This window comes from Lissotriton vulgaris, chromosome 8 (genome assembly GCF_964263255.1).
Source record: "Lissotriton vulgaris chromosome 8, aLisVul1.2, whole genome shotgun sequence".
NCBI classification, from domain to species: Eukaryota; Metazoa; Chordata; class Amphibia; order Caudata; family Salamandridae; genus Lissotriton; species Lissotriton vulgaris.
Window position 1 is genome coordinate 621890492 of NC_141696.1, and position 21106 is coordinate 621911597.

At 40.2% G+C, this 21106-nt stretch overlaps 1 protein-coding gene across 18 annotated transcripts in view; it reads left to right on the forward strand.

Moving 5' to 3' along the window:
• Positions 1 to 21106, forward strand: part of ABI3BP (ABI family member 3 binding protein) — a 1784442-nt gene that overhangs the window by 1358685 nt on the left and 404651 nt on the right. For 15 of the 18 annotated variants that reach the window (XM_086934483.1, XM_086934484.1, XM_086934487.1 and 12 more), the window contains one exon: positions 1842 to 1916. In XM_086934483.1, coding sequence (XP_086790609.1) covers positions 1842 to 1916 — 75 coding nt within the window. The remainder of the gene's footprint in view (positions 1 to 1841; positions 1917 to 21106) is intronic. The other 3 variants (XM_086934491.1, XM_086934495.1, XM_086934500.1) reach the window with 1 other exon arrangement.

Below are 21106 nucleotides of genomic sequence, written 5' to 3' on the forward strand. Positions count from 1 at the left end.
ATCGGTTCAATTCGCTCTTCACTTTCATTTTTCTCGATTTATTCATTAGCGTCCTCCAGGCAGATTTAATTCCTCTGGGACGCCTTCTCGGACCTGTAGTAGACGGAGTCCCGCAGGTACTAATAATTGAGCCATTCTGCCATACTTTTGTATTTCCCATTTTTGGGAATGTTGTTTATATTGATGAAAGTTTTCTTCAGCTGCATATTTTGCAATTGGTGTTATATTTGCGTGCAATTACAAATTACTACTTCCATGATCATTCACGGCCTATTCGCATTTATCCTCAATTTACTTGTGATTTAAAAGTGGCATTAGTTCCTAACAGATGCTTCATCTGCTACGTAATTAATTGGGAGCTGCTAGTTTTCCATGATGGGACCTTACTGCCTAGTTCATTGAACTTCCAAATCAAAACTTTATTATGTATGTGAGATTACAGGCAGCATGTTAACTCTCAGGTGTATACTGAGCGCTGTAGTTTTCCCATGAATGAAATCTCAAGTTGCGATTTGTCTTGTGAATCAAGTTTACATAGGTACCATCTTTGCTCTGCAATAGTGTAAGAAAGGCTTGTTGTTTATGCTGATTTAAGATGTTCTAAAGATATTTTCCACTTGGTGATTCAGACCCTTGGGATATAAAGTACACAATCTTTTGTCCAGTACATTTTTTTCTGTTTGTGGTAAATTTTTAGGACAATCTCCTCCATCAGGCAATTCTGGTAGGATTTCTAGAATTTTAAATCTCAATTTATTGGATTTCTCCACCCGGTTTGAAAAGTATTCAATGCCATATTCTGAGCTGTGTATGTACAATTACATTTTGTCCTGAAGGCATATGAAAATATTTCTTTTAAAATACCCCATATCTTCTCTTACAATTCTGTTTTCAGACTGACTGCAAGTAGTGTCCTTCACTGTATTTGGTGGATGGTCTTTACCTCTTCATTTAAATATTTTATGACAGTTTGTATGGCTTGTACTGTTTGACATATTGTTGAGAGAAGCTGACCCCCTCACGGGATTAGTGCGCTATACAAATCGACATAGCATAACTATATGACCCATTTTAGTGTTTGATTATAAATAATGAAAGCAGGGATTCTAAATGTAAATTGCACCGTGGTTAACTATTTGTATTCTGTCCTCATGAAAACCTTTGATGCTTATTTCAATTGCTTTAAGTTCCCACTAATGCAGGGCCCCAAGGCTTGGAATGCGTTGAGGACAGAATTAATCATGCCACTAGAACATTTTCTGTTAAACCATTTTTTACAATGCTTGAATTAATACTTTCGTTATGGCTAATGTCCACATTTGATTTTATTTTGGGTTGCAACGTTAATCTTTTCGTTTTTGATTAAGAGAATCAGTTGTTTTAGCAGGCAATACATGCTGCTGCCATTGTGAGAGAGGATATGAAGTGCATGAAGCCCCTGGGTATTGGATGTCGAGAATCATTTTTAAGATTCTTTAATTTCTAAGCTAACGAGACATTCATTTTTTTTTATTAAAGAAAGCCTTTCGTTAACTACATTATTTATTTGTCATCGTTGCACTGTCACAGCTTTCATGCTTGTATTTGTAATAAAATAGTGACGGGTCACGTATGTTATTTCTTTCTATTTGGCATAAATAAGACATTGAAAAGTCTCAGAACATCACAACACCAAAATAGCAATCGGCCATTGTGGAGTATGATTGAATGTCTATTCCTTTTCCGCACCTTTTCATATCTATATCGTCAAATCTTATGCTGGCAACTTTTACCTGCCTAGTAACGGGATTTCTAGTGCTATGTTTTACACTTATTCTAAGTTAATGCTTTTCTTCCAACAGCAGTACAAGGAATGATGCCGGAATCCTTGAAAACCAGAACCTTTAACCCCACTGAGAAAACTGGACCAACACAAGGTAAAAATAGTATTAAACAGTAATGGTATACCTGAGATGTCTAAAAATATATTAGCAAGCTTTATATGTGCTAAAAGAACAACTTCATGATAAAGTGCATTCTTCTTCACTTTGTACATTTTATAAGAATAAAGGGCCCAATTCACAAAGATTGTCTGTGAGATATACTCATTGCTTATTCCTAACTTCCAGGTGTCATCCAGCAGTTAGCTGGCACATTCCAACCTCATTCCTAAAATTCATGATTAAGCCAGGAATACAGCAATAGTAAGACAATCCCAGGGCCGGCTCTAGGGTAGTGCCATCGGTGCAACCGCACCGGGCTCTGACTTTGGGTGGGGTATCCTGCTTGAAGTATATTATGGTTTCAGAAGAACCTGCTGCTATGTTCCTGGCCTCCAGCAATTTTCAGACAACAACACAAATGTCAAAATAACCCTGGTGATTAATGTTCTCCTAGCGAGAGATGGGAGGATTGTCTAGTGGAAGTTTTGATTCATGGTAAGGTAGTGCAGAGGGTTAATTTGCCTGCTGCAGAGAATCTGTACCATTCAGATCACAAAGTGCAAATAATGTAAATAGGTCAGTGGGTTGTTGCTTTTGCATGAAAGATTCTTTGTTCCTTGTAGTTTATAAGTGATAATTATAAAATAGAACAGTGAGCTATTAACTGTCTTATGTAACATACCCTCTAAACTGATTTACACACCTATGATTGACTGTCTTTGTGTAGTGCGCATGATGTAAAGGGCTCTGACACCCTGCACTTGTATGAGTGGTGGCGGCGCTATAAAACTAATACAAAAATTGGAATGTTAGGGGCTCCATTGAAAACAATGGAGTGCTCCAGGCTTCGAATGGCTGGTAAAAGCCCGGAGTTCAAACATTCCAAGCGGTTGCTGAGAACAAAGGCTTCATGGAGCCTGAGGGGATCTCAATCCCTTCAGGCTCCGTGAGGACTTTGTTTTATTTGTTAGAACCTTCTGCCCTCTAGTCACAGAATGTTCTAATTGCCTTAAAGCCCTCCGTAGCTGGGCTATACCGGCATTAATGTCCTGCCCCCTTGTTAAAGGCCCTCGGCAGAGTGGACCTTTAATGGCAGGTATAGCCCGCTACAGCTATAAGGCTATATTAAAGGCATCTGAGGGAGAGCGCTTTTGGAGACTTGAGGGGTGTTGAGGGGAGAAAGGAAACCCCTCTGGGGTGTGGTCACGAGTCACAACCCACAAACCACCCTGCTGTGGTCATGAGCCGTGTGCACGTGTCATCGACGCAACACTTCACTGAGGAATAAGGAACAATGATATGAGATGACAAAAGATCACAGTTGAGGTGTCATTTTATTGCACAAAACACAACGCATTTCTAGTGAATACTTTTTAAGAAAACCTGGCTTCACTCTGCCAGGAGTACATGCTAAATAGAGCTTGCTTCTAAAATGCTGCGAGGCAAGATGAAATGAGTAACTCCTAAAAATGCATAATGGAAAACTGCCAGAGATTCAAAGACATGGAGTACATTTTTTATGAAATCATAGTGCCTAGAATCAAGCCTTTCTGATGAGAACTACAAGGCAAGCTGGAGTGAGGATCCATTAGAAATCACATTTAAATCAGCTAGAGACTTCAGAAAGACACAGAATACATTCTATGACAATGTAGAGAACTTGAAACAAGCCTTCATGAAGAGAATAATTCCTGTAGGTTAAACAGTTTAAAGAGACCCAGAGTGTGAGGGGCCAGGATTATTGAAACGGCACAATTGAAATTGCTTAGGGAATGAAACCTACTCTTGACTGCAAAGCTATTAATGCACTTGTTAAGTGTAGGAGGAACAACGTTATTGCTTTGCAATTGCAATAATGTTTTTTAGAATAAGGGCGAAGCAGAGGAGAGAGAGAAGGACAATTTTAAAGTGCCAGAAACAATTAGAGCTTCAGCCAAAGATGCTTAGATAGGGGCTGAAGGAGGCCACACAGGCGTCAGTGACCCAATGGGTCACTGCCACGAGGTAGTCTCCTGAATGGTCTGAGGAACAGATTTTTATACTCTTTCACTGATGAACTATTGACATGAGGATGACGACATTATCAGGTGTCCCTACAGGACATGACACATTTTGGTCTTGTCTGGAATATTTTTAAGAACACAGAAGTGTCACCCACGCTATAGGGCGTTTCTCAAAAGGTCACAGGATGTTTGACCATGAATCACAATGAAATTGCACATCTATTGACCAGGATTTCCGTCACTTTGGGGAAACTTTTATAAGAAAGAGAAACATTTAGGAAGTTGTTGGTTGCATGTCTTAGTTACATTAAGGCTAGCAACAGACACAATAATATGAAAGATGACAGATTGCAAGTGGCCCCAACCATCAGGTATTGCGTTATGTCTCTTTTAGCTCGGGAAGTTCCCTGTTCTTGCGGTATTGCTATTCTTGCGGTATCTACGTGGGTGTAAGAGAAGAGGTCCAGATCGAGGAAGTGGGGGCTTCGGGGGAGCTGAGCCTCACTGAGAAGATTTGTATGAGAGAGACATTTTGGGGCCTTTTCATAGAAAAAGAACAGCTGGGAAAGTTTGGTCAATTTAACAGATTCCTTTTATGCTAGCGGGTGGGGGCTTAACAGGGTCTCATGCCTCAAGGGTGGGCAGAATTGGCCTGGGGTAAAAAACAGACTCTGCGTCAGGGGCACTGTTAAAGGTTAGTAGTGAGAGAATCTGTGGCAGAGGTGGTCATTGAGGGGCGCCAACAAACATTGTTGCCCTGGACGTCACCAGCGCTAAAGCCGGCCCCTGACACACCAACTCATATTGCAACCAAAGTGTTTAAACTATGTAATTGATTCCTCTTTATGAAGATGTGTTCTTCTTGTGCATAATTGCTACTACCCTAACCCACCCATCAATGACGCTTTTTGGAAAAACCAGTGGCGAAGCAAGGGGGCACCCTGGGCAGCGGTCTCAGGGCGGAAAGGCACGAGTCCCCAGCACCTCATATCCACCCCCCACTCTTACATTTGGCCGCCTTGGGCAACAGACGCAGGGGTCACCACTGGCGGCATAAGGCCATGCCAGCCCATGGTAAGCGCTGTTCCTCATTCTGCAACTACATTGAGAAACTGATGAAAGGATCCTCATACCATTCTGTCCGGTTTCCTTAACAGTTTCCACAATCATATATTTTCAGCCTTTTATTTCAATTATATGTTCACGTGTTTTTACAACAGCAAAACATCGCTACCTAAGAGTCACGGGAATCCAAAACATTTACCCCTCACCAATCAAAAGGCTACACAAGCAGATAAAGATTTTCCTCTTTGAAAGTATTATTTTCTCATCGTTCCACAAGATCAGTATTTGCCACTGCAGCAGCCACTGCACCGTCTGACTGTTAAATATATTTGCTCATCTGTTTGTTCTCAAAAAGAGACCTGTTTTCTGAATATTCTGAAGATCCTCATTATGCTATTATTATTCAGGGATCCTCATTATGCTATCATTATTCTTCGGGTTGTCTTTCTGTTCCTGATTGCCAGAATATCATTTTAAGAGCTACCGTCTGACCTAACTATTGTGCTCTAAATAATGTTTAGAAAATGATTGTCCCACTGGATGTAGATTTTCTCTTAATAACTCCAATCCTACAACTATACAAAATATAGGGCACAATATTTAATTTGAATAATATTTTGATTATGAAACTCTTGTATCACTCCATCTTTACTCTGCCCTGTGCCATTTCTAGTGCCATTTCTAGTGAAACACTATCCTATTGTCTTTCTTTTGAAGCAGCCCCATCTTTGTAAAGTTATGAATTTGTCAGCTTTGCAATATGAAACTTTCACATATACATACCTCCGTTATATTACTTAAAGTAAACTAATGACAGTATTATAAATTGACAGAATCAAATAATCATATACAGAGTGTGTGGAATGGGCAAAGAGATTTGCCACGCTGCTATTATGCCTTCCACCTCAGTGCTTTTGCAGGTCGTGTAAGTGCTTTTGCAGGTTGTGTAAGAGGGTACCTCTGGTACTATTTCATTCCTGGTGTTTGATAGCAGTTACCAGAAATCACTACCCTTCTTTCCTACCACGTTATTGGTATAGGAAAATGCCAGAGGGTGGTAGACCGCTTACTCTACTGTTGTTTGAGTGAACATATCCTGAGGTTAATTGTGTCTTCCTTGTGCTCATTCCTTGTAGTTTTCTAATGAACCTCTATAAATGTTTACTTTGTGATTTGGATGTGAGAATTACAGGGGACTCCACTCCCTCATGTTATTTATGTGAGATGGGTTTGTATTACCGTTTTTATTCTTCCTCCTCTGGGGTATCGTGGTGTCCTGGAATCTTTGGACCCACCCACAATGTGTGGTGTTGGATGATAAAAGGCCACTGTTTTCATCTCCACTCTGCAATGTTGGTGAAGGGATTTCTGATTAACTGTCTACCTTCACTTATTTCATGTTTGTGGCAGGTGAGCTGCTACAGGGACACTGTTTTCATCTCTCTGTCTTCAATGGATGGTCCATGTAGGCCTTTAGTCCTCCAGCTGCAACATACTGAAAGAAGGCCAGCGGGCTTCGAGTATCTACATTTATAGTTTTCTTGATGGTCTAGTTTTCATTCCACAGGAAATATGTATGCGAGTCAGTGGACCAATGACATTCATTCCTCACCAGATTTGCTGGTGTTTCCCTTTCTTGGGTATTGGTGATGATATTATCTTTCAATCGCTGCTGTTGTTCTCCTTCTTTAGGGTTAGTAGAAGTAGAGGTTTTCTTCTATTGTCTTCTTTGTTGTTGAAGCTGAAGAGGGACCACGTATCCAACCACTGTGATGTAGTGGAAGGGGAGAGAGCTACTGTTTTAACACCTTTTGCTGGATGCCTGTGTTCTAATATTCCAATGGGCTTCTACTCCCTCACCCATTTCTGTGAGGTTTTGTGGATCATGGAATGTTTATCTGCCCGATCAAACCAAAATGTCCGGAGGATGGCCACCATTTTTCTCTCTCTGATGCACAGACAACTGCCACTGGAAAACATCTAGGTAAATTCATAGAATCTGGGGTATTTTCTTGTACCCTCTAATGCTACAGAGCCACACTGCAGGCTCTTGCATCCTGATCGGGTTGTAAAGGCACATCGGATAAACATATGAGGGTACTGCACTTCAGCAGTGCCATTTCTGGGACATCATCCTCAATAGCTTCATATCCAAATTCAACACATTGAGAATGTGCCAGTCATTGCTTGAGATGTTCAGCTTCTCATACAGGCCATCTAAGTGGAATTCTATTGTCCTTTTGTATGAAGACCTGTACCATTGTGCATCCATTTCCATATATTCACAAATTGCAGTGGGTGTGAAGTCAGTTTAGATAATTGCAAATTTTAAATGATTCTCTGGCAATATATTTTCCAAGTAAAGTTAAAGCAAAAACCCTTGGAACCCGAAGTATGAATTTGTTTTTTCCAACATATCAGATGTGCCATTACAGATCATACTACACAATACATAATAACTGTAATTCTGCACCTGACTTACCTAGACCTTTCACCACATGTGCACGTTTCTGCATGAAGATAATAAATGTAAATACACATGAGAGAGGGTCTAGGTGAAGATGAAGGGCACCATTGGAAGGTGGTAGCAAGGCCAGAATGGCCAAACGGGCATTGGGCTTTTTTCCAGGAGGCTGGAAGGATTGGGGGCCACTTTTGTTATTGTTGGATGGTTTTGTAGCAGTGCAGCAGTTTTAAAAGCATTTCAAAGTTCCTTGTATATCCAGCAGTTTTTTGGGCAACACTAGAAGTGGAATCTCTGGTGAATAATGTACCTGCTGGCGAGAGATGGGAGTTTTTGTCTAGTAGCAGTTTTGATTCATATAAGGTAGCACAGAGGGTTACTATGTCTGCTGCAAGGAATGTGTACCACGCATATCAAAGAACAGTATTATGTGTGCATATCTCAGTGGGTTATTGCTTTTGTCACAGGGATTCGTTTTTTATTGTGCATTTCCTAAGTTACGTATGTCATCTCGCACAGTGATCCTTGAACTGCCATCAAGGAAATGCAAGCTAACTGCATGGTACAGGTTGGAAATTTGTGTTTTCTTCCCTGACTTTTATTATCCTAATGTTGCTAAAAAGGTTTGTTTGGGTAGAAATTCATTCTTCTGATTAAATTCAACTCTAACCACAGTGTTATGTTCTGGATCCTGAGTTTGTGCTTCTTCAGACCAAGCCTTCTTTAAACATGGCCTACCAGTATGGGTGACATGTGCACCCTACACCTTGAAGTCCCCTTTGCCTTATGTGACAGTTCTCTACACTGATTTATACATGAATGATTCATTGTCCTGTATGTGTGTAGGATGTAAAGTGCTCTGACACCTTATACTGGTATGAGTAAACTGTAAAACAAATGAAATACATGTGAGGGAGGGACAATGGAGAGATGAGAGGAACTGTTGGTGATAGTGAGGGAATCATTGAAGAGCCCCAACAAAGATTGTCGTATTCTGGTGCACAGCAAGATCATCATTTAATATGCTTTAGAAGCTAATACAAATAAATATATAATGACAAATGTGTTGTAGAATGCAGCATCATTTCCCAAATTGTCTTGGGATGTGAAAACAAAGACTGTAAGTTGTCAGATGTTGATATACCTGTAAATAAAGTGTGCAAATGTTTCAAAACATATCAGCAGTTAGGAAACCACACATGGACAGCTTGTTTGTAATTCATAAGTGTGCTGGAAAGTTTTGATAGGATCAAAACAGTAAAGACACTTTACTTGGTAATGTTCAAACCATACATAGCTGCTAAAACCAAATTTCCACAAAATATTTTTGGGACTCTATATAGTTTTATCAGTAAAACTGAATTTTGCCATTTTTGTCCATTTCAATATGTAATAGACAGTGCCTCCTTTTGACATGCAATAATGCCTCGACAATGTACACCATTCCTAGTCTAGAGCATACTTCTGTGCATCAATGAAAATTTGCAGTTTACAGCTCACAGAGCTGAAATAGTCCAATCAGTATACTATTTCCCATATATAGGTAAAATGAGTAGGAATGATATATGGCTAGCCAGGGCAATATATAGTGTGTCAACTCCTATCTAACCATTCTGGCCACAATAATACCATAACACTCAGCAGTGTGCAGCCAATTATAGCTCAGGCAGGCTGCTTAATAACACCCTTTTCCTGCTTAATGCTCTTATAAGACACAGCACCTGACTGCTAGGGGTCTTATCAATCACTCAGTACTGTACCAGCCCCTAAACCAGTCATCACCAGTTGAACAGACATGGAATACCCGAGGCAATCTGACACATACAACTTGCCACTCAGAGGACTACACTCTGGTCCAGCACTGCAGGTCCCAATTAGCTACATTATATGCATTAAGCTTTATATTTCACAATGGCACTCAGATAAGAGATGCTAGTAACAAAGTCCATCCGAGCAGATCTTCCTGACCACTTCTCTCTGCAAACATGTCTGCTCAGGACCATGAACTGTAAAGAAAATATCAAACTGGACAAAAAAGTGCAGAAACCATATAAATAGATTATGATAATAAGAAATAGCACAAAAAGACCTGCACAGTTGCTCAAATCTGTGCACATACAAGAAAAAACGTTAAGTGCACAATTGTCTCCACCTAATGTAAACTTATTTTGGCTTGTACTTAAATTGGTTTTCTATTTACTTACTTATATACAATTGCTATATACTATTGCTTGACTTCCTTTGATGTGTCTGTCAAACTTACCTTTTGTCCCGAAGTTTTCTACTGAATTTTGACTACTGTCCTGATTTTTTTGCCCTGAATTTTTACACTCACCGTCCTGAATTTGTACCCATGCCAGTTGGTCACCCTACAAATATGTAATGTTCAACCTATGTTTTAGTTGCCAATGATCAAGTAACTCGAGAACCTTCAACATTTAAACAAATCATGTATTCTGATCAGCCAGGCTCAGAATTGAAATAACGCCAAACATGTCACAATTTCATTCATTCCCATAATGGCTGTTCATCCATTGAGGCTTGCAAGATTCATTTACTTGGCTATTTCTGCCATATGCTTTCTGATACCATGCTTCCCGTATATTTATATCTGGGATAAGTATGCAGTCACTAATATGGCGCATTTTTGTATCTCTCAATGTCTATGCTAGTATAAGCATTTGATTCAGTTATAAAGCTGAATTATCCATATTTGCCTGATTTCATTCCATCATGGATGTCCTTGTTCAAAGCTTTCTTCTTAATAATCTAGCTCCTATTTCTTTTTTTTACTGACCGCGATATATCAAATAACCCAAGACCCCCCCATAAAATAAAAACCGTTACCTCTACTGAAAAGTCAGAATCATATTTAGGTGATTTAATTTCTTTAGAGAAATAGCTATCACTTTTGTATAGATTGTAATGTAATACAGATTGTTTTTCTCTTGCCACAAAGAATGTGTTCTGCTTCGTAGACTACATTAGCGAAGAGACTATGAATGTTAAGTTACCATAATTATCTTTGTATTTATGTTATTATTGTTTGACTCTCGATAACATGACTCTCATATGCAGTGTTCTTAAACAGATTTCGCCATTTTTTTAAAAAAAATTAAATGCTGCTTAAATGAAAGAATGCATACCTTTCATTTAGGAGGAGCCTAATAAACTGTGCCACAGAAATCTAAACAGTTCTGCATTTTCAAACGTATAAAATAAAGAGAGCACTGGGATTTCTAATTTTGAATTCGCTCTTTTAAATGACTTGTATCCTACATAGTTAGAGTTCATACAGTGCTATTTTACCACCTTAGTGGTGAACAGTTGCTCATCAGAGGAGCTTTTTCTGCAGGTGCTGTTTTTAGCTGGAGAAGCTGCAGGATTTGTTAATGTCTCTAAAGTAAGCAACAGAATATTGCACAATCAGTTGCACAAAGCAACATAACAGCACAATTAAAACATAACAGGGAACATAACAACAAAACAGCACAAAACCCATCACAACTTCAATACAACACAACAAAATCACATTGCGACACAAAAACACAGCAGATCAAACAAGAACAGGACACATTCTACTGAAAAAGCATACATCCACACCAGATATGTCCAAAAGTTCTTGCAACAGATTACCACCTTCTGAACTCTGTTTTCATAATACGTTGGTAAGGTGTTAGGAGGTGTTTAGATGACTGGCTAATCCATGCTTCATTATAGGAACAGACTATTAAGGACACTCTTAACGTTTGCATCCTTCTGCTAGATTATCGGTTCCTTTTGAATAGAGAAAATTCTTGTCTTTAATCAAGTCAGTTGTTTGAGTTGGCACTTTCTGCGGAGTCATCCCCAAACTTTTTACCTTCACGCTACTGTTTTTGTTGCATTTAGGCCTCTGCACTCTTTACCACTGCTAACCAGTGCTAAAGTGCTTGTGCTCTCTCCTCTACACATGGTAGAATTGGCTTATACCCAAGGTGCACATTTAATTTACCTGTAAGCCACTGATAACATTATACTATATGTACCAAGGGCCTTTAAATTCAATGCTACTGGTGGGCTTGCAGCACTGATTGTGCAACCACTTAAGTAACCCTTTAAATGTGTCTCAGGCCTGCCATTGCATCCTGTGTATGCAGTTCTAAACTGTCATTTCAATCTGGTAAAATAAAAATGTTGCCAGACTAAAACCTGCCTTTTTAATACATTTAATCCCTAGAGTAGGTCCTAAACTGCCACAGGGAAGGGTGCAATATCTTTACATGTTCTTACATGTTGTTTTAGGTTTTACATGTCCTTGTAATAAAAAATTCTTACATTTGTTTTTCACTACTGCAAAGCCTACTTCTCTCACAGGATAATATTGGACTTTCCTTATTATATTTAATACGCTGGAACTTCCCAATGGGCACACATAAACAGGATATGTTTGGCTGAATTGTAATAAAAAGATCCTCCTTCACCAGTGAAATCTGATTTTTGGTTACAATTTTGAAAATTCCACTTTTAGAAAGTTGGCATTTTCCTACCTTGGCCATTTGGTGCTGCAGACTCCTTCTGGGTCACATACTGGGGGTAGTTGGCAATTGGTGTTTGTGAATTCCTCCCTAGACAGGCACACAATAGAGAGCTTATGTGTGTGTGGATGGGCCATCATTGGCAGGATGAAAAGGCAGAACTGGGCACAGCCCTACTGACTTAATTCAAAGGATTGCATCCCCTCTGTAGTTAGGCTGGAGATAGGCACGGGAGGAGAAAACTTGAGCACTTCAAAGTGAATCTTCTAGAATCAACAATTTGTACTACAGCATCAACCGCTATGGTGGTCATCAATGGCAAGCTCCAGTAAAAGCCATCCAAAATACTGACAGGATCTTTGTGCTATAGCAAAGGCTGTCCATGACACTCGACCGGCTCTTTGTGATACTTTGACGGACCCCTGCAACACACTCTCCTCGCTGTTCCTTCTCTTGCAACCAAAACACTGGCCATTGGACTGAGAAGGTAACCCTTTCATCAGTACTAACCTGGTCCCTGTGTCTGACCCATGCTCCATAGCAGTTGGCCCGAACTTGTGACTTTCTCCCGGTCTTGCACGGCCAGATAGCCATGCACTTAATGCTTTTTGGATCTATTTTTACTGAAATCTTTAAACTTGCATATCACCGGCTCTACTGATTGGATGTTTGCTATTTAGGTCTTGATTTATTAATTAAAATGTACTCTATTTTTCTAACTGATGTGTTTTCACTTAATTACTGTTTGAAGTGCTGCATAAATAGTTTACACATTGCCTTTAAGTTGAGCCCGATTGCTCTATTCCAAGCTACGAAAGGGTTGAGCACAGCTTAATTTGTGGTTTGCTTGTGACTTCAATAGACAAGGATTGTGGTCGCTGATTGAGTAGAATTTCACTCCCTGAACCAATAACCCAAATTCTTACACCAGAGGTAGTCTGTTTAACCCATCTGTTGGAAGAATGTTTATTCCTCTTCATCAGATCTGGCAACTGAAGTCCCATCTCTGCTCTCTCCTAAGGATCTTCTCTGTAACTGCTCACCTGTGATGACAGCATCAATATTTGTGGTACCATTGCCTCAATTCCATTTGAAGTCCATGGTTGAACTCATCCTGCTTCACTGGAGTCCATTAATCACAATGTTCGAGACACTAGCATCTATTTCCAGTTCAGCAATCCAGTCCCTCCAATGGGTGCTTTTGACAGATCATCAGTACAGAGGGATGGACCAGGCCCCTTCACATCCGTTCACCTTGTCAAAAGATGTGAGCCTAAAAGGTTGTGGAGTGACTCTGGGTCAGGAGTCAGATGAAGATCCAGAACAAATGTGACGCATCCTTTGAACTGAAGATAACTCTCTTACATTCTAATGGCACTTCTTCACTTTGCTTCCTCTCAGAAGGGCCATGATTTCCTAGTCAGAACACACTATATGGTTGAAAATGTTATGCGAATCATCAGACGGGTTTGCTCTCATACTCTGGCCATGGTTGCCACAGGATCTATGTGTGAGCAGACACTCACCTTCTGTCTATTTCAGGAAGCTATAATTCAGTGGTGTAGAAAGTAACTTCATATACTCTAAGCTGAATGTTTCCATTCTGAATGGAATTATCTCTGAAGATGGATTTGCTACAGCAACTATATCTTTAGTTCAGAGATCCAGCTGTGGATCTCTTTGCGAACTTCCTCAACACTCCGCTAGATCTCTTCTCCAGAGGGCAGGATCTTGGTGCTTTCTTCCACACGCCGCCAGGATTTTCTACTTGCCCATCCTCTGCTTCCTTTGGTTCAGTGTGTTCTTCTGAAATTCAAAAGAGAACGTGCTCCTCTAATATTAGTAGCAAGAGATTAGCCTAAGAAGTCCTGGTTACCACTTCTGAGAGATTTGGTATATTTGCTTTCTTACGCTCCCCTTTTAGTTGGCCATCTCTTCAACCTCCATCTCTATTCTGCATGTAGTTGATGGGCTGGCTTCAGAAAGCCTAGGCCTGTGTGCCCTAGGTTTATCTCCTGAGTTGGCTCTGGCTATACAACACTATTAGAGATCTTCAAATCTTCACCCCGCTTAAGAAATCCCTAACAAAATTACATAATTTGATAATATTATTTCTGTTTTTAAAACCTCAGATATAAAATTTGATATATATCCTTAATTGGGTTTTGCAAAACATTACGTAAGGCAAAAATGTGAATAATATCTGCATTATAAAGAGCACAGTGTGGGCAGAATGTTCCCTTTCCAGACCTCCATTTTGTTATCTTGTTGAGCGTATAATATAAGAAAAAAACAGGTCTTATAAAACTGTGCTTGTAGCCTAGCAGACATTAAAATAGATTGTGACATCTCTTACGCATACATAAAAGTCTCAGCTGAAACCCCCACTTTCATCGGCCATTTTTAAGAGCATTTATCCAAATCATCAAGAATGGCTGCATTGAGAAGGCCATAGATCTCCCCAATAAAACTTACTTTATCTTTTACTTCTTTCAATGGTTTCCACTCTCTCAAACTTCGCCCATCCACCTCCTCTTCATAAAAGAAAATCTGTGATCTGAAGAAACTTAAAACAATCCCTCCAATCGAGAGTGTATTCCTTTTTCATCTCATCAAAGGAACAAAGCCCTCAGGGGGGAAAAAAGCAACCAATTGGGTCAGTTCCTGCCCTAATCCACTTTCCCATATAAAAACCTCCAAAAAGCTCAGGAATATTGTGATTATTAAATATGGGTGTATAAGAAGGTAATCTACCAATTCCCAGAGTTCTAGGTACAGCACTCCATACTTTAGAGGCACTAAAAAGCGTTTTAAATCAAACTTTTTCATAGTAACTGTCATTTAGTAGTCACCAAAAACAACAACCAGTCTCACTCCCCAACATGAGTTCAAATGGAGGGGGATCCTAATCGGTTCTTATGTTATCCAAATTCGTCTTTAACAATTCGCGACTATAAATCAATGTGGAGGCTAAATAGTAGAACTTCAGTTTCGGGAGAGCCAATTCGCCCTGGCCCTCGGTAGGGTAAGAAACCTAAGGGCTCAACGAGGTCAAGAATATGCCCATATTAACTAGGAAAATATATTTTCCATTACTTTAAACCATTGAGGAGTACATTCTAGACGAATGGCCCTAAAGAGATATAGGATTTTCAGGAAAAATTTATTTTTTATCACATTACACCTGCCACCTATGGATAAGTGTAAATTATTTAGCCTTGTGAGATCTTTTTTCGTACATGGCTCCATATTGTCTTTAACCACTTTGTCTAATCTGGCGGACATGCTAATACCACAATATGTTGCCTTTTCGACTACTCTGTTATCTATCCTCTTAACTTTATCGTTAAGGACAATCTGCGTCTTGTCTCTATTCAGAGGATATACAGAGACATAAGTTTGGATCTGGTGTAACAAGAGCAATATCGTCCGCATAGGCCAAGGTCTTAGTTGCCCAATCCTGCGAACATATTGCTGGTACTTGCATATTATTTTCTAACCTACGTATAAATAGATCGATAAAGACAACAAATAACAGAGGGGAGCAAGGGCAGCCCTGCCTAGTTCCACGTGAGATTGAAAACATTTCTGAGAAAGTACCAGTCACCACTAATGCTGCTGATGGTTCAACATATGATGTTTTGACTGCTTGAATAAAACCATCCCTAATACCAATTCTAGATATAGCGGTCCAAAGATATTGCCAGGAGACCCTATCAAAAGCTTTCTCAGCATCCAATAGAATTAAAACCATAGGGTCTCCTGCAACATTGGTGACATCAAATAGTGATATAACTGTCCAGATCTGGTCTATTGTGGACTACCTGGGATCAAACCTTATGGATTATTGGTGCAAGTCGACTAGCCAGTAGCTTTGAATACATTTTCACCCCCTCATTTATCAGGGTGATTGGACAGTAAGAACCCAGTTCTAAGGAGGATTTATTATTTTTTATCAAAAACACAATTTTAGCTAAGGCCCATGAGCCAGGGGCTTGTCCGCCATTAAAAATATGTAAAATGAATTCATTTGTAGTTCCTCTTTACTGATGGGAAAAGGTGAGGTAGAATTTGTTTGGGATGCTCTCTGTACCGGCTGCTTTCCCCTTGCTAAGCTATTCATGGACTGTAAAATCTCAACCCATTGAGACGGGCTCTCTAAACTTTCCTGATCCTCTTCTTAAAATTTTGAATATGGAACTGAATTAAGATATTCTATGATATTAATCTGTGCAATCCTAGTACCAGTCATATATACGGTTTGATAATACGTCCTGAATACAGCCCTGATTAGGTCTGGGTTGGTAATCTGCCCTAGCTCGGGATCTTTAAAATCTCGGATTAGGTTAGATGGTATTTATTGCCTGGTACGAACAGCCCAATGGTGACCGATCTGTTCACTAAATTCATACACTGTTTGTTTTTGAGTTATTTTAAACATTGCCTTATCTGCCAGGATGTCAATGATGGCGGCTTTAGCAATCACCGCCCGTTGTCGTTCTAACTCCAAATCCCACCCCTCATGAATAGCCCTTACTAAACCCTCCTAGCTGCCCCCAGATTATCCTGTAGAGCCTTCATTGTTTGTTTGGCACTATTGTTATGATTTAAGGAGTACCTCAATGTTTCCCCCGAATACCCACTTTCAGGGCGTCCCACACCACCTTGATTGATGTACTCCCACATTATCCCCCAAGAACATATGGATACATTGTCTCATATGCGTACAATATTCTACATTTAGTAACAGTGATCTCTCAAATGTCCACAATCTTAATTTTGGATTATATAAATCCAATTCTAGGTCAAGGACCATCAGGTTATGATCTGATAAAACACATGGTAGCTTCTCTATGTGGCATTTTGAGCTCAATATATTATAGACAAGCATGTACTCAAATCTAGCATGGGTCATATGTTGGTTAGAAAAATAAGTAAACCCTGTATCATTCGGTTTTAGCAAATGCCAACAATTAACCCCAAAAGAAAAGGTATAAAAAAAAGGCAGGGATCAGTACAGTTGTATCACGGTGTAGAGAGGGGAAGGGAGTGAGGGAACAATCCAGTGCACTCAGTGTAAAACTGAAGACCGTGAAGAGTGACAGTGATGGGAGGGGCTATTAACACTATGTACACAACAGCGGCAAGTGGCAGTAGTTTTACACGTCTGGCTTCTCCCGCCTCCCAACCCAAAGCGTGTTCCCGGTGGCCTCCTGGCTTTCCCGTCCACTCTCGTCTCTCCTCCTCTCCTCCTCTCCTCCCGGCGTGGATGTTTTATCCACGTTACTTAGTTCTCCCTCTCGGTCTTCGTTCTTCGATTCTCCGGTCTCCTTCCGACCTCCGGTGTCAGCACACACCTTGTTCCGGCTTCCATTGTTTCTTATTGGGTCCCAGGCGGCGACGTCTTCACTGTAGGCGGGGTCTTCTGCTAGAGGGCTCCAGTTAAAGGGACCAGCCCCCTACTCTGTCATGTCTGATTGGGATGCCTGCAACCACTCATCCTGTCGAGGAGAAAGCAGAGGCGCAATAACATCATGGGCTTCCTACAAGTCAGCCGTCAGCCCCCTTGTTTCCCTGCTCACGCTTGCCTTGTGACAGGTATCAAGCACACAAGGGTCATCACTATTACAACCTTATAATGTGCATAGTGTCAATTTCTTACCCATACTTAATTGGCTCTCCGTAATAGCCCAATGGCCAAACTTGTCAGAGCATGACCGTGTGAATGGAATCTCGCTCCCTTTGGCCAATATCGCTATGCCCTGGACAACTGCATTGTTGCACTAATTACCCTAAACCCCGATAATGCATGCAATTGTGATCCTTCAATATATGTCTCCTGGAGGCAAATAATATTTGCACTAAACATTTGTGGCCCAGCTGCAACCCTCTGACTTTTCTTGACGTCCTAGAGACCGCAAATATTTATAGTTGCCCCTCTAAGTCTGCCCCTATGTATTCATAACAATAGCCTGGGTCTGGCACCACATAACTACACAACTATTCTACCAAACTAAACCCCCACTCTTTTAACAAATGTCACAAATGTGACAAAAAACACTGTTAAACTATTCCCCTTTATCACCCGTCTGAGGATTCCTTCCTTCTACCCTTTCCCCACCACAACCTAGGCAACCATGGTCAGCCATGAGCCTGCATTGGAACGTCTGGATCACCCCTCCTCTCCCTCTACCCCTCTCCCCCCTCCATTATACACATATTCAAATAGCAAACACTACCCTCCCATAATGAGAAATCTCCAACCTCTATCCAACACGTATTCAAACCTATTGCAAGCGTATTTTTTACCACCAAGGGCCCCTGCTAAAATATAATTCAGGAGCTTCTGGGATTGAATTTCAAAAGTGAAGCTAAACTTCTCGCCATGATAGATTACTTTCAACCAAGCCAGGTTTTGCAAGAATACCACCGCTCCTGCGACTGGAAAGGAGGTATAATCTGTCTCGGCTGCCATCTCCTCTCAAAAGTAGCATGTGCAAAATCTGGTCTGGCAAAAAAGGACGGTCCCTCAAAACTTCTTTTAGCATTCGGTCTGGCTAATCATAAACAGCAAAAAATTACCAAAATTAACCAATATGGTACAGGGTAGCACATGCTCACTAGTTGTGTGCCTTCACAATGACAAAGGAAATCGATGAACATGTTTGACTTCCTTGTCCCAATGCCAAGAGGAAAGTTTGGGTAAGTAACCCTTCAGCATATTAATTACAAATTTCCTTTTGTCTTTAACCTCACAACTCTCAGGGACCCCTAGCAGCCTTAGATTATTATGGCACTGGTGGTTCTCATAATCCTCAAGTTTCCACATAACATCTTTTAGAGTACCCTCCTGCGATGTAGCCTGAACCTTCAGCTTTTCAACTGCAGTTTCCAGTGCTTCAGTTCGTGTCTCCACCATATTTAGTGTCTCCAATATATCAGTACAAATGTTCCCAACTTTCCGTACCGATCCTTGGAGTTTCTTTTAGGCCAACCATCCATGCCTGTTGATTGGCAGACTTGACAGCAACCTGAAACGATCGCAGGGATTGTAGGATTTAAGATAGAGAAGGTTCAGACAACCTATTTGATAGCTCCGACTCACCCTCTGGATTCCCAATTGATACCTTCTCTTTTTCATTTGCATCTTCAGGGGGTAGCAGTTGTGTAGCTGAATAATCCCAGCCCAATTCCTTCAAAGCCTCATTATCACAAGTCTCCCTACCACCTGGGCTTTTCTTGCAAACCTTTTTCCCAAACGTCCATTTGGGTGTCTTAGGGATGACACCCTTCTCTTGTAGACTACTATTACTTGAAAGGGAGTCCCTGCCATCACTAATGGCAGATAGGCTTGTGTCAGATAACTCTGACTCTTCAGGTAAGAGGTGTTCTATTAGAAATTTAGTCCATATACCTTTTGTTCCCTTTGCCGTTATAGAATTTCTGAGGGGTGGTTTACTTTTGGGTTTGATAGTATATACCCGAAGATGTCCAAATACCCCCTTTATAGCATTCAAATACCCCCTTACAGCTTTTGCTCCCCACAGGGCTAATCATGGGCCTAGGCTGAACTTGCTCCCAAACACATGTGAAGTTTGGAGTCATTGTTTTCTAAGATCCACACTCCAGTACATCCTTAAGATATTCCTATTGTTGTTAGAGATCTCTAGTCAGCTGGCTTTGTTCCTTTAGAGAAGATGTCTTTTAAGGTTCTTTCTTCAACGGTTTTCTTTTTAGTAGCCATTGTCTTTGCACATGAGCTACAACGTAGATTTCTTCATGGTGGTCTATTGTTACAGCTTTCTCCAGCTTTTTTGCCTAGGGTTTTTTCAGATGTTCATTTGAAATAGGATGTTTTATTCAATATCTGTGTCCTTTTCCTTAATCACACGATTAATAGGCTTTATATTCATCAGATGTTGGCAGGGCTGTACATATTCTGGGCTGCTTTACTATAAATATGGGTGCATCTTTAGAGGTTACTAGAGATGCAATGTATATGCAAAAGAGTTTCGTTTTCCAATACCATTCTGTGACTGATTCACAATATTCTGATGATTCAAGTTGTTAAAAACCACCTGGGTGGCATTAATGGTTTCTGTATCTTGCTTTGATTCACAGTAATCAGGCAATATTAATTTGTTCTTGTTGAATATTGATACAATAGAAAAGAATCTGTCCAAACGTGCCTATCAGAAATGTGCTTTACTGTAGGCGGTAATTAATGCCTGCTTACAACATGCATCCATATTTTTCCATGCATAATTATATACAGAAGGGATTCAATTGTCAGTACCACTGAGACTCTGTTTCAAAATATTCTGATGCACTGAGCTCTTCCAATTCAACGTAATAACATTAGTTCTTTTTATAGTACATACTGGTCAGTAGGAATGTAGGCCATATTACTTGATTGAGCCATTATTTAAAGATTTATCATTTTCTTTCTTTGTTGTGGAGACACAAGTCCAGAAAATGTATTTGTTGTTGACTATACTCCAATGTGGAATTGGGTGTCTTGAGTATGGAAGTTTAACCATCTTTTAAAGTATTCTAGTTCACACATTATCCCCCTACATATTAGTGTACTATTGTTACCATATCTTTTCCCTTTGACAACATTGGTTTAGCAAAGATGAATGGCAACGACCCACCTGTTCTCAGACTTCTATATATTGGTCAGTTGTTTCTGGAATGAAACAGCATCCCACATCTACTCCTTAGATTGTAAAAAAGATATTATCTTGTATTGAAATATTTGGTGCAATTTTGGCTAAAGTTTAAAAGAAATTCAGATCCTAATCCCTGCACTTCTTACTCTAAATCATTTATATGACTTTTTAGACCCAGTCTTGAGGGTTGCTTGTGTAGAGTGACTGAATGCCTATGTTCAGTAGGAAGTCGGTGCTGGTGTCAAAGGGATGGTTTGTGAATTGGTTCACTGTGTTGATGGTATCTTTGAGATATGCAGTTGTAGCCACAGCTACGTTTAATAGACATAATTGTATTTTAATATATGCCAAGATATTCAGTCATATCCTGACACTATAAGCAATGCTGGTGGGTTCTGTAAGTGGATTGAATGACAACCAGATCAGTCTCTTAAGATGTTTGTCTGTTTTTCTAGTGAAATCC